A 26,603-nucleotide genomic window follows, 5' to 3' on the forward strand; every position below is an offset into this window, starting at 1 on the left:
TTAGATCTGTTGTGCAACTTGATTTTCAGAGTTTGAGATACGATTCAAACAGAATAATTGTCTAGAGTTAAGACAAAAACAAGATCTCTAACATAATGTCCTGATTGGAAGCAGAAGTGAAGATGAAGATGGTGCTATTTTGGTAGATGACTTTGATGATTCACACTCTTCAGACCGAAAGTAGCAATAGCGAATGAGAGATTCTTGTCACGTGACAACTACTATCAATTTTTTTAAATCATGATAATACTATTACGAAATGATAAAAGCACAAGGAATAATGAAACTGTTTTAATTTAATTACAGAAGCACAGTCGCAGAAGATTCAAATGTGTTCTTGTTGTTGCTCATATGGCTATTATGAGAAATTACCCCTTGCATCCCAACACAACAGATTAAAATATCATGTGATGAAGATAAGTGGCTGATTGCCTAAATAACGTTGATAATTAAATTTAAATAAATTAATTTTATATATAATGAGACCAATTACAAATTATAATGAATACTGAAGATTCAATTATAAATATCAATTTAATTTTTTTCGGAAAACGTATTATTTGTCTTTCTTGTGTTAAATTTATATCACATTGTTAACATGTTTTAGCCTGCTATTGGCCATCATCAGAACTGGTTGTTGCTGGTCTTGGCGCCTTTTGTTGTGTTTCCTGTCGGGATGTGTTTGTGTAGTGTAATGTGGAGTCAAAGAGTGTGTGTCTTCTGAAATTCAGTTGTGTGTTGAGAATTTCATTTGGATATACAGCTGTCAAAAGAAAAAGTGGCCGCTCTCCTGAAACAAAGTTCCCTTCGGGTATCTTCGCTACAATTCGGAGACAGGCGATGTTACATGTTGTTGAACCACGTTGCCTGATATCTACAGTTATAATTGAAGTATTCTGCGTGTTATCGATAGCATAATGGTAGCGTTCAGGCCTCTTATTCATGAGGTCCTGCGTTCGACTACAACCACGTGCTTTTTATGTTCTTTTTTGTTCTGTTTTTGAGAGAGACAAACTATACATAATGGCTCCTATCTCTTTTACGATTATTTTAGTAATTAACATCAGGTTCATTAATATATTATGCCATGACTTTATCATTATGATATTGTGGTTGCAAATGGAAAGAAAAAAGATTTTATTCTCAATAAAAATATCTTTCGTGGCATAAACAAAACAAATTTACTGGCGTCGGCCTTAAAACATTCAAACAATTAAGCGTTCAAAAAACAAAACAAAAAGCCACAATTCAATATTTAGTCTATCTTCCTCTTATCTCGATCATCTTGCAGTCGAGTGGGCATGGAATTGACTAGTCTTTGTCTTTGCAAATAGCGACTGTTCTTAGACACAATATTCCAGGCATTCTGAACATACATACATACATACATAAGTGTTCTGTCCATGGGCAGATCTTTCATTGCAAACCCAGCAATCTCCAATCTTTCCTATTTTCTGCCTTCCTCTTAGTCTCCGCATATGATCCACATATCCTAATGTCGTCTATTATTCTTTTCAACCAGAGACCCAACCAATTACTTTTTATCTTTCTAACCAGTTTCAGCATCATTCTTTCTTCACTCACTTTTTCAAACACAATTTTATTTCTTATTCTATCTGTCCACTTCACACGCACCGTTCTTCTCCACATCCACATTTCAAATGCTTCAATTCGTTTCTCTTCATTTCGTCGTAATGTCCATGTTCCTTCCCCATACAATGCCACACTCCACACAAAGCACTTCACTAGTCTCTTCCTTAGTTCTTTTTCCAGAGGTCCGCAGAAGATCCTTCTTCTTCTATTAAAAGCTTCCTTTGTTCATGTTTGCAGTTTTTCTTGGGAAGGATAGGCCTAAATGCGGTAACATCCCGTTGCTTTCCGCACACCACTATCTCTTTCGCATCTTATTAAATTCCAGGGGGCCAAGCGTGGAGATGAGGAGAGTGGATTTGACTAATTGGGCCCTCCGGACTTCACCGAAAGTCACGGCAAGGGTTAAATATTAATTCTATCAGGATGTTTGACCCGATCAGAGACCGGGAAATCTCAATTAGCCTTTGCCCCCCCCCCCATCCTGGACTAGCTTCTACGAATCATCAGAAAATCTTAGAGTGTGATTGGGCCAATTTTTCCGAAAATGTTTCCACACTTTTGCCCTCGTAGCTCAGCGGACGAACGTCGGAATTTAGATGTCAACGTCTCAGGTTCAATTCCTCGTTACTCCTTTTCATTTTATTGTGGTTCAAGATAGTATAATGTAATAATACAAAAAGAAAAACTAATAGCAGTATTATGCAACTGGATTTTTCCAACCCTAATATTAAATTTATGTTATTTATATCGCTAAAGAACGATTACAATATAAATAACTTGAATATTATTTATACATTATCACTAAAGAACGATAACACAATATAAATGATAAATATCGGTTTGTTTAATTAATATAAGATATTATATAATACGTATTTAATTATCTAAATAAAATAACCTATTTTACAAAGAAAGATGTTTATTTGTGTTATAATAATTACTTACATAAAATACAGATTATTTATATTGCGAAAGAACAATAACAATATAAATAACTTGAATATTATTTTATAATGCTAATGAAGGAAAACAATATAAATGATAACTTGAATATTATTTATATCGCTAAAGACCGATAACAATATAAAAAACGTGAATATTATTCATATCGGAATTTCACAAATTTATTACAGATGTATTTAAGAAATTGTAGACGAATAGTAATTAGTAGCAGTGTCCTATTTATTCTTCTTGGAGCCAAATTTGTAACTTTTAAAAGTGTGGTTACTATGTTGAAGTGTATGTGTTGCAACGGATGCTTGATTTGTTATGTATGTGAGTCAGTTATGGGATGCTTGATGTCGTCGCAATGTCGTAATTATAGTTTGATTGTGTTTGTGTGACTATTGTGTATTAATTTTTGATGTATGGTACGGAAATCTGCATATTTGTGTTATAGAAGTGTTACGTATGTGTGTTGTTAATGTTTTTGTATGTTTCAAATTGATAACTGATATTTGTTTTGCAATCGCAATGCCTAATTTACGGATTGTTTATGTTTTGTTTACATCGTGTAAGCTAATTTAATTTTCTTTTCCATTTCTCTTTATGCTTATCTTTTTTGTGTATAAAACTATAGCCCTAACATACATATGTAAAATAGGGCTAACCCCCATTGGAGATACTGTAACTACAATAGTAATAATTATTATTCATATCGTTATAAAACGATAACAGAATACAAATGATGACTTGAATTTTATTCATATCTCTAAAGAACGATAACAAAATATAAATAACATGATATCCATCAAGAACGATAACTGGATATAAATGATAATTTGAATATCATTTACATCGCTGAAGAACGATTAAAAAATAAAATGAAAACTTGAAGAAGGGCCGAACCCAGAACCTTTGAATCATTAAACAAGCACTCTACCGCTGGTCTGCGAGGAGCAGATATGGAACACTTTCATAGTTCCGGAACTGTTTGTACAAGCACATGCATCGTGTAACATCGCCGCGACCCAAAGTGGACTTTGAAAATATTCGCTGTTCACGAGTGCGGCCACTTTTTTTTTTTTTGACAGCTGTACTTTTGTGTGTCTGTATACTTCGTATTGTTCCAGTGTGTTTAGTTTCTGGATTTTTGGTTGGATATGTAGAATTTCCATGTATGTGTTGAGCCAGAAACTAAACACACTAGAACAATACGAAATATACAGACACACAAAAACACATCCAAATGAAATTCTCAACACACAACTCAATTTCAGAACACACACACTCTTTGACTCCACATTACACTACACAAACAAACCCTAAAAGTTAACAAAACAAAAGGCGCCATGACCAGCAACAACCAGTTCTGATGATAGCCAACAGCAGGCTGAAACATGTTAACAAGGTAATATAAAATTTAACACAAGAAAGACAAATAATAAGTTTCCCGAAGTGATAGTGTTAAAAATTGTGTAATCAAGATGTATTAATTTTTTTCCCTGAAAAACTTTAGTTTCTCAAAATTTCTGCATACACTTTGCATCTCGATTTTTTAAAGGAAAAAAATGTGAGTTACATTCGAGTAAACACGATAATATGTTGTGTTCAGAACAGTAGCAGTTCACTAACATGTGTAATGCAGTGCACAGGCAGATCGTAATATCTAATAACTTTCAGATAACGTACAGCATTGGTAATGTCTGGTGTTATATTCTAACATCAATGTTAAAAATCTAATAGGCCTACACTTTTTTCAACATTTATGAACAGAAATAGTTTTCGAAATATTATATATTATTCTCATGCAACTGGTAGTACAATGACTAACCCACACTTTGTAGTAATACTGTTACCCTGACTATCATTTCCACTTGAAATGACAATACTGAAGCTTTTTTTATCCAGACTATGAAAATATGACTAAATTACAATACAATGTTTCAATTTAGGGACATATTTTGAAGGGTTGCAAGTGTTTTAAGAAATTATTCACTCAGTGAGAAGTGGATGAACGTGCATTCATTTATATAAGGTTCAAACTTTCAACCTTATAGAAGAAAGGACTTGAGAGCCGGAGATAAGAAAAGATAGAAACAGTCACAAACAGAGAGAGACAGCGAGAGAGAGGAATAGTGATAAAGGGGGAGGGAAATATATATAAATGCTGTTTTAATTTATCACTGTACAATCTGTCTTCATCAATTTTTTTTATTGGGTTATTTTACGACGCTGTATCAACATCTAGGTTATTTAGCGTCTGAATGATATGAAGGTGATAATGCTGGTGAAATGAGTCCGGGGTCCAGCACCGAAAGTTACCCAGCATTTGCTCGTATTGGGTTGAGGGAAAACCCCGGAAAAAACCTCAACCTGGTAACTTGCCCCGACCGGGATTCGAACCTGGGCCACCTGGTTTCGCAGCCAGACGCGCCAACCGTTACTCCACAGGTGTGGACGTCTTCATCAATTTTATTACTAGAATTACAAGAGGTATTTTAATAGAAATTTGAATACTGCAGTTTAAAATAATTGTCTCAGACTATTTGATAATGCTCAGTGGAAAATGAGTAGTATTAAATGACAATGTAAAAAAACACATTATTAAGTTAATCTTTTTAAAAATAAATATGGGGTTGGTGAAGGTACATCATACTCATGTAGACTAAATGTCAAGTATTTCTGTCCTCTAAGTAGAGAAAGTATTTGTTCAATAGTAGAGTACAAAAGAAATGATGATAAAGATGGCTATACAACAACTTTTAACAAAATAATCTGCCCTCAATGAGGGTGACCATGAAGATCCAGAATAAAAGCACTACAGAATAATTTAGAAAGACAAAAAGATTAAATACAGGAATTGTTTAGTAAAAAATCCACAGAAATGCAAACCCAATAGAATCATCAATGGTCAAAATATAAATGGTAATGTAATATTTGGATTGAATCCTTAAGGATATTTAATAAAATTTTTTGAATTTCAAAAAAACGGAGACCAAGTGCTTTTAGAATATTACATGTGAATTTAGTAAGTGTGCCACGTGCACCAAACAAAATACCAGAAACACTCCACTCACTAGTGGGAATGTTATATTTCTCACTTAGGTATGAGATGCAGGACTCATAAATGGATTCCTTCTCCTCATCAACGTGTTGTGCCTGCAGGGCGTCCCTCTCAAAGCGGATTGTAGGATCAAGAACTATTCCCTTAGATTGAGTCCTGTGGATGGCTACAATATCTGCTCTTTTGTTCGAATCTAAGGATGAAACTCAGTGGATCTCCTTGCGTACCTCCCATTCACGACGCTTGAGGACATCAGCAATACTGGTCCTGGTCTTATGGTGTCGATTGTTGCGCAGCAGCTCCGTTTTTCGACAGAATCCCAACACGTGACCAAGAGTTTCTGTCTCATTGCAGCCAGGATGGCGACAACGGGTTGTGTTGAAACTTCTGCCAGGCACAGATCTAACCGCAGATTAGATTCCTGGACATTTTAATTGCATTAATGTATTCTGAAATTGATTTGCTTTTGAAGACATCCAGGAATTGGTCTTGGGGCACTCAGAATACAGAATAACACCTTTGCCCTTATGAGGTAATTTACACCCTGATTCAAAACTTCTGTTCTGCAAGATCTCCTTCAATTGTCGACATTTAGTGTTGGGAGCAATAGAAGACTTACTGATGTTTAGTCTACATAGACTCAGTTGCTGTTCAAGGTGCAGGTTCCTTACGATCTTAAGAGAAAGAGAAAAAATACTTTTACGGCAGAAATGGACATAAAAGCTGGGCTGCTTTAAAATTCCTCTTAGATCTGTTGCCTATCAAGTACTTTTTTTTTATAATAAATGGGTTTCTCAAAATGTTAAAGGAAAGAAGAAATAGTAACTTCTCAATGAGATTTTTTCTGGCCTTTTTCCATTGCTGTAAAAAAATTTAAAAAATTGTTCCAAATGTTGACTCTATGTTCATTTCAGATCTAAGTGAGATATATACCTGCTGATCTCATATCACACTAAGAATTTCGTACCTGTAATGGTCCATCACTGTATTATTATTATTATTATTATTATTATTATTATTATTATTATTATTATCATTACTATTACTATTGTTATTGTTATTATTATTATTATTATTATTATTATTATTATCATTACTATTACTATTGTTATTGTTATTATTATTATTATTATTATTATTATTATTATTATTATATTACATGGAAAAACAAATATGAAATTTAAACTAAATCAAACACATAGACCTAATGATATTCACAAGTACGAGATATGTCTGAAGACTTAATAGACATTTCCAACCAAAATGCATACATTAGTACTTCATGATGATGATATTATAATGAGCATTAAATTGATGATTGATTTTGTACTATCTATTTATGTTGGAATGTTATCAATCGGCAGGGAATTAACATTTGAAAAGTTTAGCCATAACTTCATACTAATATTTTCAACAGCAGAAAATCACTGTCTGTCCTGTCTGTAATTGAAGTGTGCAACTGAACAACAGGACAAGTATCAAAATGAGCAAAGCTAGAATTTTCAGTGTAACATAGAGATTGAGTCCTCTTCTATCATGACTAATGATCTATTTTATTGAAAATCTGTGAGAGGCTCGTTTCGTTATGTGCAGTGGGTGCAATATGAGCTGAAGTGTTTTAAAATTGCCTCTCCTTCATAATTTGCTCAGTGGCGCTTGTCCCGTTATTCCTGGGCTCATATGATAAATACTTTGCAAACAATCTCACAAAATAAATAGTTCTTTGTACACTGTAATTTCTTCAGTTTTCTACTTACGAAAGTAGATTTTAAAAAGTGAAATAATACAATTATTAAAAGATATTACTGATTGATGATAAGATTTTAATTGTGCTTTTAGTCAAACAACAAGGGGTATTATGGAATCAGACTGTCGAAAGGTAAGTTTTATAATTAGTCTTTTTGTGAACATTCACCCACACAACTAAAAGGAGGAAACCATATCCACCTGCATATATTTTATGATGAATCTTCTGTGTAGAAGATGGTAATACTTGGAGTAAAATCACTAATCCTGAAGATAATAAATAATATATCTGAAGAGATGGATTTTCCTTTGATAGAAACTGAAACATTACAATGTCAGTTTATTCCACATAATACAAAATTGCACAAAGAAATTCGTGTAAATCGCCATAGTGTATTGATTTCAAACAGGCTCATTAATGTATTATTAAAATTATTATATTGTATTCCATCATCTCTGGATACATTGACTTGTATAGACAACGAATATGATAAATAATGAAAAAATAAAATGATGAACTTTATTTAAGAAAACAAACAAGAGGTAAACTTAGTGATCAATCAATCTTCTTAATGTATCCAGCTGTTTGCTTACAACATAAAGTCACTATAGTCCACTGTAGTCTATTCAGTTTTTGTTTTACTTTAACTAAAAATGGAATTGTTAATGAGCTCATGTTGAAAACTTCCCTCAAACTGTGCACACTGTTGGATGTCCACAGATAAACATACATTGCGCCCATGTGTTACTGTAAAATAAGTTTGAAGTAAAATGTAACATCTGTAAAAAAAAAAACTGTAAGATTGCAAAATTAAAGCACGAATAAGACATTATCGAAAAAACTGAGTAGTTTTGACCTTGAGTCCATAGTTCTCATTCAGTTAATACTGGCAATCAGTGCATGATTTTCTTTTATGTCTCAAGTGACAAAGTAGCTATCTAAAGAAGAATGAAAATTCAACTATTCTCTTCAAGTATGCATCGCTGTTTCTTAATGCAATATCCCAAATACATTTTCACACCCTTACAATTGATATGAGCAGCTACTTTTTTTTATATTTATCTATCTGCTGTGGAGAACTGTGAGCATAGTCTGTGGAGAAACTTCCGGGCTTATACCACATTGTCATGGTGCTAGTGGCTGAAGTTTCGACCGCTGTGTTGTGGTCATTCTCAGTGCATCCACTGCTCTGAGGATGACCACAACACAGCAGTCAAAACGTCAGCCACTAGCACCAAGACAATGCGGTATAAGCCCGGAAGTTTCTCCAGACCATTTACACAGGCCGCAGAAGCCTATGCCAACATCTGTGAGCATAGTTTGTAGGAAGATTTCGATATGAACTCATTAACAGTTCCCTTATTACAGATGAAGATAAATAAAATTCTATAGGTGTTCTCTATAGAACAATGTAACTCCACGCCGGCATGTGTTTGAATCTGTGTTTCATCATCAGGTAATAAACCATAATTTGTGGCATGTGGTTACCTCCAATAATCTTAACCTGTGATATTTAGTTGTGTGAAGGTTTCAAAGATAAGGTCCATGAACTAATCTTTACATTCTGCAGTATATAGTATCTTACAATCAGACTCTTTGTAGTAGGCGTGTTAATTTAATTACATTGTTCTAACAACAGGAGTCATTTGATGACATTTCCTTGCTAGAAACTGACAGCACTCTTCCCAGCATTGCTAACAATTCATATCCAATCGTAGGAAGAACAGCTGTCAATGAATTACCTATTATACAAAGAACTATTCTGATCATGTTTTTATATTAATTTACACAGATACACTCAATTGACTTACAAATAGTCTTCCACAGGTTGCAGATACTAGCACAAATATTTAATTCTATGGATTGTGTGTGTGTGTTTGTGTATGTGCGTGCGTGCGTGTGCGTGACTAGTGCCTACCCACTTCACTTGTGTGATTCAGGTTCTGCATACTGCAGATAGAAGGCAGGACTGTGACCCATTTTCAAATTGCACAATACTTCGGTAGGCCACGTTATGCATGATGTGTATCTGTGAAGAATGATGTCGTGTATTAGGGTGAGTGTATGTTAAGTGTTCGTGGAAGTGTAGTATAGAGAATGGGTGAGGATGATGGTGAAGGTGAGAAAGGGAGAAGGGGAAACCCAGTGCTGGCATGTAGCCAACTGCTGTCGAATATCACCAAGGGGGCCTCCAGGCTTAACGTCCCCATCTGACAGACGAATCACTATCAACATTGACATATGCCTTCTCTTCATATGCACTGCGGAGAGATTTGGGATTTAACCCAGGCATATTGCTGCATAATTTAGTGATTAGAAGTTGTGCACCACCATCTCTCCTAATCCCGAGGTAGAAATTTTACAAGAACATTTCTGACCTCACTGGGAATCGAACCCGGGCCGGATGATCTGTAGGCAAACACGCTACCACTGATCTAACTTGGCAGACTGATCACTACAGGTGCTAAAAATTCATTTAACTTACCACGTGATATATATCTTTTATAACCACGTCAGGAATTTTCTTGTGCCCTTGCCGAATTCTAGCATTTCTTTTCGCTGCAATAATGGCTTGTGATGGCTTGGCCTGTAAAAAAACATTACATAAGTATTTCGATTTAAACAGGTTGGTGCAAATCTAATGATCATGCTAAGGAAGGAATAAATGCATGTCGATCATATTCTCCATGCTGTAGTAGTCCCTTTGTTTTTTGCCATGCATAGGGTTCTATTTTTCAACCTCTTCTAAATTAGGTAGGTCACACGGGCTCTCCCTTAAGCCAGAGACACTGTTTCTTCTGGCCATACAGACCAGTCACAACAAAAGTAAAAACTTATGGTTTCCAGAGCATTGGTTTCCACAAGTTCGTATGTTCAGCTGCCACATCTTTCCCACATTTAACAAGTCCTTGACAGTGACAAAGAAAGAAACTGATGGCACCAAAAGAGGGAACAATCTGTGAATTTTTTTGTTTTTTTGTTCGAGCACAAAGAGACGTCATATGGCGTCACCCATGTCAAGTGAGGAAGAAAGGTAGTTCCCTCTTTGTTGACATGATTTTCCCTCTCCAGTCGAACTGTATACATAAAAGGATGCTGATACTCCAACTTAATCTTCCCAACTTCGACTCTCCAACATTCATTCATAACATTAATTCCTATCTTCGATTTTCCAATATTCACCATCTTAACCTTCCTACTTTCGATTCCCTAACATTTATTCAGGATTGCCTAGCTATTATACCATGTAGTCTCTGTAGTCGATAACAACTGAGTGTCAGGACTGCTGAGTGTCATAGCATACATTACGTGCCTCCCCACTTTGATCATGTTTGAACATGTTTGCTGAGCCTCAATAGCAGAAGCTTGTTCTCTCAGTCAAAAATCGAAGGTGAGAACCTCTCAGATAAAGAGAGTTAACCTCTAACCCAGATCCCATCTCTCTAAAATTATCTTGCCTTAAGTCACACAGAACTTTCCAGAAACCAGCAAGTTGTCACCCTTTACCCATTAGACACCACACAACTTACTGTTATAGATAAAAATAGGAATTTTCAACAAGAGAGACATTAAAAATCTTGCGAGCTAAAATGACATCACAAACGTCACCAACACCAAGGAATGTAGAGAGAAGATATTTCCTTCTCACTTGTCACATGACCTTTGCGTCCTGTTTGAACCATAATATAAAAGGGAGGCTCTGTAACATCTTGAGTCAGAAGTGTCCCTACTTCTAGATATATCACTTCAACTTAACCCTGGTAACTTCAACACTCCAACATTCAACTCCACAACATTCCTCACTTCGATTCCCCAACAATCATTCCAGCTTACATTGGCCATTAGCTTCACATAGTCTCTCTTTGTGGTGGAAAAATCATGGGCTAGACACACTGAGCCCTCGATAACAGCTCACTCTCCCATTTGAAACAATGGGGGTGTATTTCCCTCTAACTGAAGCACTACCATCACCACTCTCTTCTTGTACCTTCAAACCTATTACATTATCATTGTAACCTAAACCTCCTCCCTCATCAAAGTCCCATGTTGACTTTCGGTAGTGGTACCACATATTTCCACATGACACTTGTTTCTCCTTCCAAGAGCCAGTATAAAACATCTAACAGTATTAATAATCTATTGACTGCAAAACAATATTCTTCTCTTTCTTTGTCACACAATCCCTCTCCCTAAAGTTCCAGCCTCTTGCTCATGATCCCTTTTTCCTCCTCTCTCCACCTAGGCACCAGGAAGATGTCATGATGAGTGCACAACAAATAATTTTTAATTTTATTCAATTTTATTATTGTTTATTGCTGTCCTCAGGAGATAAGAGAAATTAAACAAAATGAAAAAACACAATATATACTGAGATAATACAATACAATTAAGAATGTTCAGAATTATAGATATTAAGAATTAAGTTGACATTACAAATTTTACATTTAATACATCAAATTATAACAGAATTACTTGAGTACAGATGTTTATACATGTGAGTCAAGATATTCATTTACACTACAGAAAAGATTGTGAATCAACCATTGATTAATTACAGATTTAAACCTCATATAATGTAGTTTGTGTGCATCTAAAGGTAATTTGTTAAACAATATTATGACAATAGAACTAAGCCATTTTTTACTTAATCAATCTAATGTTTGGTCCTATGAGTGAATAGTTATGTCTTGTGCTGTAACTAAAAATTTCAGACATAAGATGGTTATTATTTATATTTTTCTTTACTTTTAAGAAGCATCTGTACATGTACAAGTTCATTATAGTTAAAATTTGATCTTTCATAAAAAAAAAAAGGTGTATAATGTCCATCGTATGCTAAGCCTGTTAATATCCAAAGAGCTCTTTTCTGTTAGAGAAAGATTTTTGATATGCCACTGCAATTACTCCAAATGTGAATCCTGCATTAAGGCCTCCCCACACCAACGCGAAATATTTGCAGCCGTGGCAGCAACGAATATTTCGCGTCTACAGCAGCAACGAAATTCGCACATTTCCCCATACCAACGCGAAATAATCGCAGCGTGGAGATCAAAATTTCGTGTATGCAGCGGAATATCATGTCGTAGCTCCTATGATAGGCAATCAATAACACTGTTATTTTTATGATTGGCAGGTCAATGTCTGAGGAAAGCGTAGAACAAATTTTGAAATCAGAATTGTTTTTAAAACATGGGGGAAAGAAAAAATACTAACTTCGAAGTGATATGTTCAAAACAAACATTTACACCTTCAGAAGTGGTTAGCGACAAACTTTTTTATTTTTCACGTTAGATGGGAGGGTCAAAGCAAGTGAAATGTTGAGAAAGAATGGAAATTACCTCTAAAAGTTGCTGCTATTCAAAATCTTTACTGGTTTTCAAGTTACGGCGAATTAGAGAAAAGAGTATTTTCACTTCACGAAGAATTCAAGACAACCTATTGTCTGTTAATACAGAAATCTTCGCTCTGATTTCAAACCAGCTTACAAAATACTTCCATCGCTTAAACTGTTTTAATTATGTGTTTTGAAATGTAATAATAAATATTAAAATAAATGTAATTAAAATATAAATAATGCAATTAATTATTAAATTAAATGCAATCACAATATTAAAATAAATGTAATTACAATATTAAAATAAATGTAACAAAAATACTAGAATACATTTAATTAAATTATTAACAGAAAAGAATCATAATGGTGAACGATGATAACTAGTATTTAGACAGCCTTAGATGTTGTGCGTGTGGTTGCAAACGTTGTCAAAGAACTTACAGGTCTGGAGGAAAGAACACATAGAAAAAAAGAAAGAAATGTGGGTGAGAAAGTATAGTCCACGTAGAAAAAAACATAAGTACATCAGAAACAAGAAGTTAAAGATATCTGAAAAGATAAATTACCTATGAAACAAATATTCAGAGAATTCCTCACGTGTAAATAATTGAAAATAGTGAAATGAAAATAAAAGATCCTTTATTGGTAATATATTTTTGTATTCCTACTCAGAGCGATAACATTAGAAGATTCTTGGTCATTTAGCAATTTTCTAGGAATTGATGCGAGTACATTAACGAACTCCTAACACGATATAAATCATTTTAGTGCCGTGAAATCAATATATTCACGTTTGGAAACAATTATTTCACTTCAATTGTTCGCCTTTCTATTATAATGTAATGTAATACATCGAAACACCCTCAATAACATATTTTTCATGTTTTTTTTTTTTCATCATTAGATAGAAACGGAAACCATATTGACTTTTATTAAACCTTTTAGCAAACTAATACTCTCTTGAATGTATAATGGCTACATTCACTAAAATGCGTTCTCAATGCAGAAAGTATCGTAAAATTCATACTGTATTTGCAGTTCTAAATATATGATCGTGCAAAAATAGTATACAATACACATGTGTTAAGTGTGTAACAAAATCTGGAAAACAGGAAAGACTCTATTTCTTCTCGTCTTTTCTTTTCTTCGATTTTGTTATAATGCGTCCTTCAAGGGAAGGAAGACAAGAGGTGATGCCAAGTCTGAAATCTGGGAGGGGTTTGTCCCACAAGTAGTGATATTCGCATATAATAATAAAATTGTCCTGTTTATGTGTAAGGGAATTCTCTAAGTGTGCATGGCCAACAAAGACGACTTGATGAAGCTAGATTTTTGCTAATTTTTTCGGCGATGTATGCAATGGAAGGGGAAAGAAACTGGCCACCCCACCCATTATCTCATGGCCTAGTTGCCTCATAAGTGGTGCCTTCTTGGTATCATTTGTGAAGTTCAGACCTGTCTTCGGACAGTTGACTAAACAACAATCCTACAATATTATATTTAATATTTAAAAATTAATTGGAAGTCGGTTATTTTAACAATATATAGACAAATATCGCATAATAAAATAAAAATATTAAGTCCAAAACATTGATTATTGATTGAGCTGTAGTGACACCAAACGCGAGTACTAATGTTAGGAAATATTGCGCGAATCTGTAATGGTTAATGAAAATAATTAATAGGCCTATTTATGTTTATTGAAACAACTCTTCTATACTAGCTAAAATAAAAATTCCTAGAGTATTTCATAGGAATAAAATATGAAAGAGATTAGTGTTGACAAAAAATTGCTATTAAATATAGGCTTATATAGGTCTATTTGCTTTTAAGAATAAAACCTTTCCTGAACTAAGAAAATTATTAACTTTGAACTATTAAACCTTAGTAAGATGTTAAATGACACAAAGTTCATATAGATAGGTTCTCTAGGAATACATTTCAGTACTAAGTAATGCTTTGATATTCTGAAGAACTGATAAAAGGCAACAAAGATGCGAATATGAAATTATTCCTTATAGACAGGCCGTATGTAGGCTACAATTTTTCTCTTAAGATATGTTAAAGATGTGAATAACTTACCACTTTCATTTAATTCCAATTGGATTGCATCTCATATTGCTCTTTTTCCTTACTTACTTGTAATCCTCTAGAATAAATCGTATAAAACTGGATATTTCCTTACAATTTCTCACAGAACGCCAACAAAAAATTCGCGGCGGCAGCAAAAAAAAAAACCACACAGGTGGCGAATCTAAATTTCAACGCTGCAGATTCGCAGACGTCCGGCGATATTTTCGCGTCAGTGCGGGCACACTCATATACCGCAATGTACACTGAGACAGTGGCAACTTTGCGAAGCGAAACATTCACTACAGCTGTGAATATTTCGCGTTGGTGTGGGGAGGCCTTTATAATATATGATTAAAAATGAATAATAAGCACTTTTAAGATACAATTTAAACATATAGGACACATTATTACATTCATCGTAGTACCAGACAAAATAAATAAAATTTATGAATACTTTGCAATAAATATCTTAATCAAATTATTGGACAGTATAAGAGTACTCATAAAAAAGCTTTTTTATAATATATCTACAACAAAGCTTTGAGTGGTTGTGGAAAACAAAAAGAGATTATTCAAAAACCTCGTAACAAAAAGCTTAAATGTCTGTGTGAGAAGAAAACAAATTAAACCTGGAATACATATTAAATGATACCAACAGATGGGGATACTTTGTGCCACTTTATGAGCTTTCCTAACTTTATCTTGCTGCCATATAACCAACAACTGTGATTAACGACAAAACTTGCCCATCAGCATTTATCTTGAACCTTATAGTTTAAGATCTTCAGCCTGAATTGCATGTCATGTAGTGTAATAATTAATTATGAAGTCATTAATGGGTGGCCTAAAATTACCCCTCAAAGGCTAACTTTGTGTCACATATGATTTTTGTATTTAGAACAGAGATAGACTGTTAGAAGTTAGCTTTGTGCAATATGTCTTACAGTATACAACTGAAGGGAATACAGTAACACAAAGTGAAAAATCTAAAGTAATGGCATTTTTAGGAAAAGAACCTGTCTCTAGCAAATTTGCATTAATAATTATTCGAGCAGATACAACAATTTAATGGATACCAAATCACCTATGAAGAAGAAAACGACCATCTCAATGAAAAAAATATTAAGTTTAACAGAGCAATGTGGACCATTAATTAATAGGATATTTAAACCAACCTTAGTATAGAAACGCTCGCGCACTAGAATTTACAAAACAATGGCCAGATCTATTACATTATAGCAATGAGGCCTAAACAATTCGTAGTATTGATGCCGTGCGTTTTTTTAAGCACTCCAGTAAAGCACTTCATGACTTTGCTGCAGCAAAAAGAGGGTCGAAAAAAAACGCAATTCGGCCAGCTGACTGCAAAATGGTGGACAATTACAAGTAGGCCTAAATAACAATGTGATTTTTAAGGATGTTGCATTTCACATCTAGGAAAATTTTGCAAACATATGTTGTTAGATGAAAGTTCGATTGATTTTTCAAGTGTATTTCATTTTTCAATGAAGGAGTAAACATTATAATCGATAAAAGTAATCACAATTACACTATCATTTGTATGTAAAAGTAAAAGTGTTTCTTATATTCACATTTATTTGAAGGGAAATAAACAAGATTTAAGTTAATATGACTTATGTCATTCTTGCACCAAAATGAAACATTCCATATGAACTGTTGTATGCACGAGGTTACTGTGGGCCATAGCAGACACATAATCATAAATAAAATACTGGGCCAGTGGACATGTGGCACTGAGACAATGAAAAATTCAACCCTGTAGCAGCACCTCTACGGCAGGGAGGAAAATGTTTTGGAGACAATACACCAGTGTCCTCCATGACAGTCAACTTGTTAATTTACACAGTATTTACCACAGTCTTAGTATATACAGTCACGAAGCTTGAGTTGTGAGGTTTCTATACTTGTTTTTTTGAAAGATGGGACATGACAATTAAGCAGCCGAGCTTGGAACTACAGTGCTATGTTGCCAAAATGGACTACCATGCTGCCAGCTGGTGAAGTTAGCAATTGATGTTAAGATGACTGACATTAAAACATTCATTGACAATTGACGCGAAGGTAAGAAAACAATACAAAAATCGACAGAGAATCAAAGATGAAACGTACCAATGCTAACATTGTGTGCACAATAAATGTCTTATAAAGCATATTGTGATGTTCAGATTGTCAACGTTATAATACAATATAATGTTGTTTCGTTTATTTAGTCATATGACAAATCAAATTTACAAAGACTAATGACACTTATTCATATAAGTAGTCATTATGTTCTATACAAATGAAGATTACGAACGTTTTCGCCCTTCGGGCATCATCAGGCTCTTTGTACAATATCTTATATCTGGTCTCTGTAGTAAAATACAATGATAATGTAATAAAATGAACTGTCTAAGAAATTAACTTATGATGTGTCTAAAATAATGTACAGACTTAATACGAATAAAATTAAAAACTGTAACTGCATTGCAATGATACATAAAATTGTAGAACTGTGAACATTTTAGTAATGTTCCTCATGGTTAAGTGAGATATGGTCCACTTTGCAATAGGTCCTCTCTACGAAAATGTCCAACGTTTAGAAATGTCCACATAGAAAATTCGTCCATGCCATAAAAATGTCCTTACCTGAAAAGGTCCACTGACAGCAAGTCCTCGTCTTGAAAATGTCCTACACTTAAAAATGTCCACAAATAAATTCGTCCATTTCCCTAAAATGTCCGACAAGGAAAACTGCAAGGAAAGTGCCGAGAAATTTATTGTCATTTCAATTATGTTATACATGTTACATAATTACAAAAGATAATCTATTGTTCATCTTGAGGGTCACTATATAATTTCAAATGGCATGATATCGCTCTAAGATATCGAAAAATTTCATTCCTATCTTTGTAATCTTTGTAATTACCGACAATGTTGAAAATTCTCGTTTTATTATTGATATACAGTTTATTTACTGGTCGTTTAATATTTGTATGCCCACTAAGGAAGGACCTGGATTACTAAATGTTCTGTTTCCACTTGCTGTTGTTGCAAATGGCTAATGAATCGCCAAATGTTCACGTGATGTGCCACCACAAGTCGTTGGAATTGAGAGTGGTATCCTTCAACCACATTATTCGTACGCTGTCTGCCATTAATTACTAATTCATAGACGTTCCATGTGGCAGGAGAAAATCTAGGAGGAACTGCTCGCTTTCGCCCTCTTGCCGGATGACCAGTAATAAATGTAATTTCAATGTAGGATGCTAAGTCCAAGATATCGTCCACAAATCTTTCATTTAATAAATCCCAAACAAATTGCTATTGTTATTCCCAACAGATTATTACAGTTAGTAACTCATCTCTGTTGAACAACTTTGTATGTTGGACCTTTTTGTATGGACCTCTCGTATGATGGACCTTTTCGTATGATGGGCTTTATAATATGGTGGACCACATAGATGTTGGGCATTTTCACTTCTTGGACAAATTATATGTAGGACTTTAAATGTTGGACTATTTAGTTTGTGGACACTTTTATGTGGACCTTTTGTACTTGTGGACATTTTGTTATGGACCTTATAGCCTGGAAGCTTCCTCATTTAAACTTCATAATACTGATGTGTTTGTGTCGATCTGGTTTCAAAGGTTCGCCTTGGACAGTGAAATGCATGTTTTAAACATGTGTACTGCACAAGCTGTTTTCTGAGATTTCATTACGAATATTCTATGAAGTGGTATTTATGACGACATGAGTTGACCTTGTTGCACTGAATTCACCGACTAAAGTGACAACATGTTCACAGTTTTACAATTTTATGTATCATTGCAATGCAGTTACAGTTTTTAATTTTATGCATATTAAGTCTGTACATTATTTTAGACACATCATAAGTTAATTTTTTAGACAGTTCATTTTATTACATTATCACTGTATTTTACTACAGAGATCAGATATAAGATATTGTACAAAGAGCCTGATGATGCCCGAAGGCCGAAAACATTCGTAATCTTCATTTGTATAGAACATAATGACTACTTATATGAATAAGTGTCATTAGTCTTTGTAAATTTGATTTGTCATATGACTGAATAAATAAAACAATATTATATTGTATTAGCCTATATTGTATTACAATAAATGTCGCCAAGAGAGCTATTAAGCACTCGCCATGTGGGAACGGTAAGTTTGGCAACTCAACCGTTGTTACTATAGCAACAGGCCTACCACGCTATGTGACATTCAGTTGTTTTTCCGATCGCAATGCTCTTGTCATGTCCCATCTTTAAAAAAAAACAAGTATAGAAACAATAGACTGTGCCGGTACTATTTAGCATTGTTTGTAATGAGGCGATATTAGCGATCCTAGCGGTCAGCAACTATCTATGGATGCATATTTACTACGTATTGAGCTTCGTGACTGTATATACTAGACTGTGGTATTTACCACTATTTACACTCACTGTCATCGAGATTATTATAGTTGCCAGTGGTTGCCATTATGATTATCATGACTGGTATATACAGTTATAAGTATATATATTCGCTGATAACATGGCACTAGCATCAGAGAATGTTGAAGACCTCCTGAAAGCCTCGGACATACTAGGGAAGTGGGCGGCATAAAATGAAATGAAGATAAGACCGACCTTGTAGTATTTAGAAGGGGAAAAAGAGTTACGGAGAGAGAGAGAGAATAATGTGTAATGGGAAAATAGTCAACCGAAAGAGTGCCTTCAAATATTTGGGAGTAACCATAGGTCAATTCCATTGTGACGGGTGTTACTTTCAGAAAGAGATTCTTCGAAATTTAATTGGAATACAGTAATAAATAAAATATTTTTACTAGTTCTTTTATACTCCAATTAATCTCCACTTCTTGCTTGTCAGACACAACTAATTATTTTTTTTTCTAAACATTATTTGTCAGGTGATATAAGTGAAGTAAACAATGTGACGGGTGTAACATGAAAAAGACATGCATAAATTAATGATACAGTTTAACTGATAACTCTGTGAAGTTCACAGTTTGAATTAATTGTGTTACCTATTTTCAGTGAGAGGAAAGTTCAAGGAATCGAGTGATATAATGGATGTAATTACAATATTAAGCCCTAAATTTACAGTTTAATTAACCTTATGTGACGGGTGTTACTTAATAATGTGACGGGTGTTACTTGTCTGAAGAAATTCACATTTGGTTTTTTTTTTGGTTCAAATCATAGAACATACATTTTCTGTAGTTCACTACATAGACTTAAGAGTACTGGTAGCCTAATATCAATGGTAGACATATGTTTTCAAAGTGTGCAATTTTTTTTTAAGTTAACTTTCACTTAGTAAATTACAAATATGATGTTGATAGCTTCAAAATTGTACTTCTGGCGCTCTAAAATAAATTAATACAAATATTTGATAGAAACAATAAAAAATACAGCCATAAAATCAAAATAGTGTGGCCAGAAGTACAGATTCGCTTTTGATATTAAACTGTTGTTCCTAACATAAATTTACTTTTTAGTATATATGCTCACTTCAACAAATGCTAAATATAAATTTATATTTCTCACAATGGAATTTAATAAATTTTACTAAAACTCTAATTACAAAACAAAATACAACAACTTAAGCAGCATCATACTCAGAGCTGTCTCAATTTTTACTATTTGGACAGCTTTTCCTAGGGCTGGAATTTCGTTTCATTGAAAACACCTCTATCTCTCTCTCCCTCCCTCTCTCTCTCTCTCTCTCTCTCAATAGTCTTAATATCTGTGTTGTTTGGGTAAAGGGAGATGTCATAAAATGAGCTGGGTGATAAATGAAAATTAAACTTGGAACTCTTACTGAAAATACTTTTCTACACAAAACACAACTGCTAGTATTCTTTTCATTTTTGCACACTAACTTGTATAATTTAACTTGTGTGTTCATCTGGGGAACAAAATTCCTTCTGCACAAAAAATTACTTATCCCCCTTTACTCGAACACCACAGAATTTTATCTTTATTTAATTTTCTTCGCCTAGGGCATTCAGGTTGCCTCTCAGCTGCTGATTTCCCCATTCTGCAATTAAATATATACGGTATCCAGCTATCTCAAAACGTTAAAAAAAATAATTGCATGGTTAACATGCAGCTTCGTGTATCCTAAAAATGCAGCAGCTTAATCTACCGGTACATTTATTTTTAGGTTATGCTAGTGGTTAATATCTTCAGTAATTCATTCCTTGTTAAGTAAGCAAGAAATAATGTTACAGAATAGAAAAGTACTATGATTAACTAAAATAGAACATAAGTACATTTACCTTTGTAGCCTATAACTTTTATGTAAATCAGAACTTTCGACCAAACATTCAGCTTAATGTAAATTTGGTGGGAAATCTTTCAGACAAGTAAGATTTTGGAGGAAACAGGTATTGACGACTGTTGATAACTTAAACTTCAGATATACCAACATTTGAAACCTATTTAATAATGTGTTGTGGGAACTACCTGCAATTAATCAAAATATAGAATTCCTGTGTTCTCCATGCTCTAATTTTGTAACACCCGTCACATTAAAACACTTGTTATTTTTAGTTTAAAAAAAATTTAAAAAATACTGTACTTTTGGCATCATATTTTGATTTTGCTTTCAAAAACTGGTGCCTTTAGGACAAAAACTGAGAGCAAGAGAGTAACTTTAAGCATATTCTGTGACGGGTGTTACATAAAAACACTTATTTTAAAAACAGCAAATTTTTAAACTCACTGACATTCATAAAAGTAAATTGACACTGATTTTAAAGTCTTCTCTTTCTGTTAACAGAATTACAACAGAGAACAGCCTTGTTTATTAATTTTAAGTTATGGTTTGGCAACAAACTGCCAAAGTAAATTTGACAGATCAAAAGTACACACTAAAAATATTCACTTCGGATGTATGTAAAACAAAGATGAATTAAATAAATCGAACTTTTCTGTTAATTTCTGTAAATATGAACTTTCCTGAAGAAAATGATATAAAGAACATATACTGAACACGAAATTTAATTTTTAACTTCAATGTCCAACCTATTGTGGAATTGACAAATACAAACAAAAGGGACGACAATCGTTGTGCACTTAAAAGAGAAACAAATAGCCGCAATAAAGAGCAACAACAGTATTGGAAATCTCTCAGATATGTCCATGAGCTCAGCGATGAAACTCTTTGAAGCTAAAATCTGGCCTACCTGCACATACGGTCTGGAAATGATATGGGAATATCTAAGTGAAAAACAAATGAGAGATCTGGAAAGTATAAAATCAAGATACTTGAAGAGGGCACTCGGACTCTCCAAATACTCATTGTCAAGGTACGCTTACGAGGTGGCACGGGAAACTTCCTTTCTGGACGACTTCAGACTGAGGATGCTGCTACCAGCCACAGAGAGCTACAAGAAAGTAGTGGAAGAAAGAAGACAGAAACGGAAGGAGATCACAGAGGATTTCTACACAACAAATGCAATGATACAGCGAGACTGGACGAATGCCAGCTACGACACAAGATGGCTGACCACAGGGCTAGCGACACACGGATATCATCACAGAGTGTGTGCAACCAAGAGATACCACTCCGTAAGCGAACTGTGTATCTGTGAACTGTGCAGAGTCCAATGTGGGAGATATCACATTCTCGAGTGTAGAAGGCGTGTGAAATCTATCAGAGAAACAACACAGGAGATAGTATAACAGTATCTCTGCACAGTGTGCGCAATCCCAAACTATTATATACAGTTACAGATAGTCCAGGAGGCCATGACATACCAATAGTTCTCTGACAAACTTGTAATTTGTAACACTTTCCTAAATATTAGTAAACTGATGGGTATTATGCAACAGAAAATAATAGTAATTTGTAACTTGCAATTTGTAAATTTATTCTAATAATATTAGTAAAAACATGCAACAGGATCCAGGTCCTAATTACTTTGCCGACAATTATATGTGAACTACTCCATTCTTATAGTGCTGATTTTGTGTCAAAGCTGAGTCCTATTAATCTAGAAATAAATTCTAAATTCTGCTTTTATTGCATCATCTGCAAATCATGATAGGCATACAGCATTTAAGGTCTCAATAATTCATACCTAGATCTAAATGCATTAGAAAAATTAGAATGGGTCTAGTACATTTCTTAATATATAGGCTAGACTAACATTTATGTCAATATTAAAAGGAGGTGCGACAATGGGCCATCTTATGGAACACCTACCGGTAGCTATATTGTATTTACTTCAATGAGTTGTGATCTTTCTTCTCCTACCGCAAGAATGTTGTTTTGTATTCATAAATTCATTATCAAGCTGCATAATGCTTTTGAAATTTTCATCGAATTTAACAGGTGTTCGCTTGTTTTGCAGAAACATGTTTATTACATACAGTAAATTTTATGATGAGTGTGTTACCTTTTCGTTAAACCTTGGTGATCGTCTCAGTGGAGGGCCATTATCGCTGCGAGTCGTTTGAAGTACTTTTTTGACAGATCGTCTTGTTGAAACTCCTACTGTAACATCTTCCATTTTTGGGCATCTCGCACTTTTTGTTGCCTGTAAAAAGAGTTACCAAGATCTTAAGAAATTTGCATTCATTGGGAAGGTATAAAAAATATATGTGCACAAATTCCATGGTTCGCCTCCTTATTAATACATATAAATATTAAAATTTCACAAAATACTGACCATTTGCATTCGCTGCGATATAGATATACCCAGATGTCACTGAACTTGCTGATTATTTAAATCTTTAATCATGGTACAGCTTATTATATTTATCTTGCCATAGCTTCTAAAGAGCAACTTTGGAAATTAACCTGAATTCTTTGAAAATGAATACGCATAAAACACAAATACCAAGGCTTCAATGCAAATCACTTACAGCCCACACTATCCTCTAAATTTTAACGGAAATACAGTTAATTTAATCGAATTGGTAGCACTGTCTATACCGTTGGCTGTAGTGCAGATTGTGTAGACAACACACATGTTACCAACTCAACATGTCATATACAAAATAAATGTTCTTTATTTAATATATTTCCTTCCTTCAGCAAAATTAACAAATTAATGATCATCAAGACCATAATGGTTATATTTTATCCATATCTTGCAAATATATTTACTCAAATAAATGCATGAAATAATATGTCATTAGTAGCATTAGTAGGTTGGTACTGACAAATGTGGCAACAGATACAGTTACGGTAGAACGTAACCTCACTTTCTCTGATGGAATTATTTTCTATTGATACTACACGATTTGAGCCATTCATTTCATTACCCCACTATCATACACAAATATATACATTATGCTTATTGAATGCTATGTATAAGAATTTGAGTTACTTATAAAGAAAGGATTTAACCTATAAACGGAAAGAAAAAAAAGAAGACTCGTGTAAGACAAAATGATTCCTATTTTAAGGATCAGGAATTCAAATTCTTTTATAAAGTGGAATTTACAAATAGCGTATGTGAGTACCTGGTCACCACTAGCAACAGCGTTCAATACTAGACCTGGGCGAAAACTCAATCTTAGTCTCACACAAGAAGATGCTGTGAGTAAACTTTTATATTACAGTATACATTAAACTATTGATAAATGCCTCTGATTGAGGTTCTGGCTGATATGTACATCTATTATCAGACAGTACATCTCACTTGACAATATGTGTTAGAGGAATAACAATTGTTTGTATGCATCTGAAGTCTGATTAGTGTAATATGTGGCTAATCGGCGATGTATGCAATGGAGGGAGAAAGGAACTGGTCACCCTACCCTGGCCAAGTTGCCTCATAAGTGGTGCCTTGTTGGTATCACTTGTGAGCTTCAGACCTGTATTTGGACAGTTGACTGAACAACAACTATTGGTAAAATTGTATGTTTTCAATTTGTGATGCTTTTTTACTTTCATTTCAGGGGTTATTTGGCATACCTGAATTAAAGAGCCATGAAGGATTTTATGCTATGAAGGAAAGTGCGGCATGGAAAACGGATGCTTTGGTTGCAGAATCTTACAGTCCTAACAGGTTAAGTGATTACAATCTTGAATCTTTACAAACCTTTACGTAAGTCGTAAGAAAATAGAGAGGCAAAGTAAAGGCCCAGATTCTTCAGCTGGCACGAACTAACCGCTATCTACTGTTACTAGTACACAATGAAATAAGAATGACAGTATCAGTGGGCCATGCAACGTATGATCGACTTTTGTCGGTTAGAGACTCATCAGCTATTCATGATGCTGTTCAAGAACTACATTTTAATTTGGGTTAGGTTTAGTTATGTAAGGTTAGAGATTTGGTTAGTTCTTAGTGGTGTCATGCTTAAATATTTTATTTAAGTTAAATGCCGATATTCTCATACATTGCAACTTCCAATGTCACCATTCTATACATGACAATTCTCCAGCGGAACTACACCAAAGAAGGTACATTTCCTTTCCCCCACACTTTACTAATTACCAGAATGAATTACTATGGACATAGTCTGTTCCCTTAGTATCATGTTAATGATTTACTGTATGTAAGAGGCAGAGGTAGATGAGTCTCTGTAGGTGTAGTTCTTGTGGATAATTAACATAAATGTTAGTCACTGGTTCCATGTGAAAGTGACATTTCATTCCAAAGATTCTTTATGAAGGCCCGCTCCCATTTAGCAGAATCAAATCAAAATGAAACGTCTGCTTCTGCTCACATCCAGTGGAATCGAACTGAACCAAACAAAGCATGTGCAGATTAAAATAGATCACATAATGGCTTTAGCATAGTTAGGCCTATGTGAAGAGGAGGAAAGAGAAGAAATAATCCAAAACAAGAAAAGGAATTAATGGAAACATGGAGAATTTTCACTTTATTTGACTACATTCTGAAGCAAAATTTCGTTCTTTCCATGCATCAGTAAGCATCGAATAGAAATTATTGGGCTCCTGCAGTGTGCTCTGAAGTTATAACAATAAAGGGCTACCTCAGCCTGTTCTTGCACTAGTTTCTTTCCTGTCAGCCATCTTATTCACCTATTTGTCACCTTTTCCTTTTACAAGGACAGCTACAAACAACATATCGTTGCAGCTGGTGGAATTCACCACTGTTGTTCATATTCAGTATGTACTAGTCAATTGATCCTAGAATGTTGCAGATAAATATAATAATTTTTAGCAATGTTGAATTAGTCCCAATGAAAGCCAAAGGTCTTCATCGTCATTTTTCACATTGCGTAGAATAAACCGACAATGAGATAGTGAAGTTAGTACCCACAAGAAATTGTTTTCGTAAAAAAATTAATTATGAACAAAATTATTTCTATTTTCCATTGCGAATTTAAAAGTACCAAACCTCATCCATCATTTCACATCATTCTAGGTAGAGGAGAGTAGGCCTATGCAAGGATTAGTATCACTTGTAAATCTTTTTATGCATTGGTAAACCACTGGAAAAAGGTCTAAAATATTTTCACATTCGTATCATTCTTAAATGCCGATTTTAATAAATACTAATAGAAAATTATTAAAAATAATTAGTAAATTTGTGAAAAATTGATTATATATTGGTACTATAATATGTTAATAATGTTAATATCTTCATAACGACAGTGCAAAGTAGTGTTGTTGTTGTTGTTTTCTAATGCCAGGCGTTTGACAATAAAGTCATTTGACCTCTTGCACTCCAATATTTTTCAAAGATATTATCATGGCCAGCCACTGAAGCACAGATTTTGAGGTGTTCCGAATCCATTTCTTGGTTTGAGTTGCACAATGGGCAGTTAGGGGACTGATATATTCCAATTCTATGCAGGTGTTTGGCCAAACAATCGTGGCCTGTTGCCAATCT

At 34.2% G+C, this 26,603-nt stretch overlaps 2 protein-coding genes across 3 annotated transcripts in view; one reads left to right on the forward strand and one right to left on the reverse strand.

Moving 5' to 3' along the window:
- HDAC6 (histone deacetylase 6) overlaps window positions 1-23,715 on the reverse strand; it is a 143,076-nt gene extending 119,361 nt beyond the window's left edge. For both annotated transcript variants that reach the window (XM_069830964.1, XM_069830963.1), the window contains exons 1-3: window positions 23,460-23,715; window positions 23,187-23,327; window positions 9,832-9,933 (exon numbers count right to left, since the gene is read on the reverse strand). In XM_069830964.1, coding sequence (XP_069687065.1) covers window positions 9,832-9,933; window positions 23,187-23,327; window positions 23,460-23,468 — 252 coding nt within the window. In that variant the 5' untranslated portion in view covers window positions 23,469-23,715. The remainder of the gene's footprint in view (window positions 1-9,831; window positions 9,934-23,186; window positions 23,328-23,459) is intronic.
- A 246-nt stretch (window positions 23,716-23,961) lies between these two features.
- The window catches only part of LOC138703243 (mitochondrial intermediate peptidase), a 32,561-nt gene continuing 29,919 nt past the window's right edge, over window positions 23,962-26,603 (forward strand). Inside the window, exons 1-2 of the mRNA XM_069830968.1 lie at window positions 23,962-24,334; window positions 24,697-24,806. Of these exons, the coding sequence (XP_069687069.1) occupies window positions 24,185-24,334; window positions 24,697-24,806 (260 nt within the window). The 5' untranslated portion in view covers window positions 23,962-24,184. The remainder of the gene's footprint in view (window positions 24,335-24,696; window positions 24,807-26,603) is intronic.

The sequence above is a fragment of the Periplaneta americana genome, chromosome 7, assembly GCF_040183065.1.
Source record: "Periplaneta americana isolate PAMFEO1 chromosome 7, P.americana_PAMFEO1_priV1, whole genome shotgun sequence".
NCBI classification, from domain to species: Eukaryota; Metazoa; Arthropoda; class Insecta; order Blattodea; family Blattidae; genus Periplaneta; species Periplaneta americana.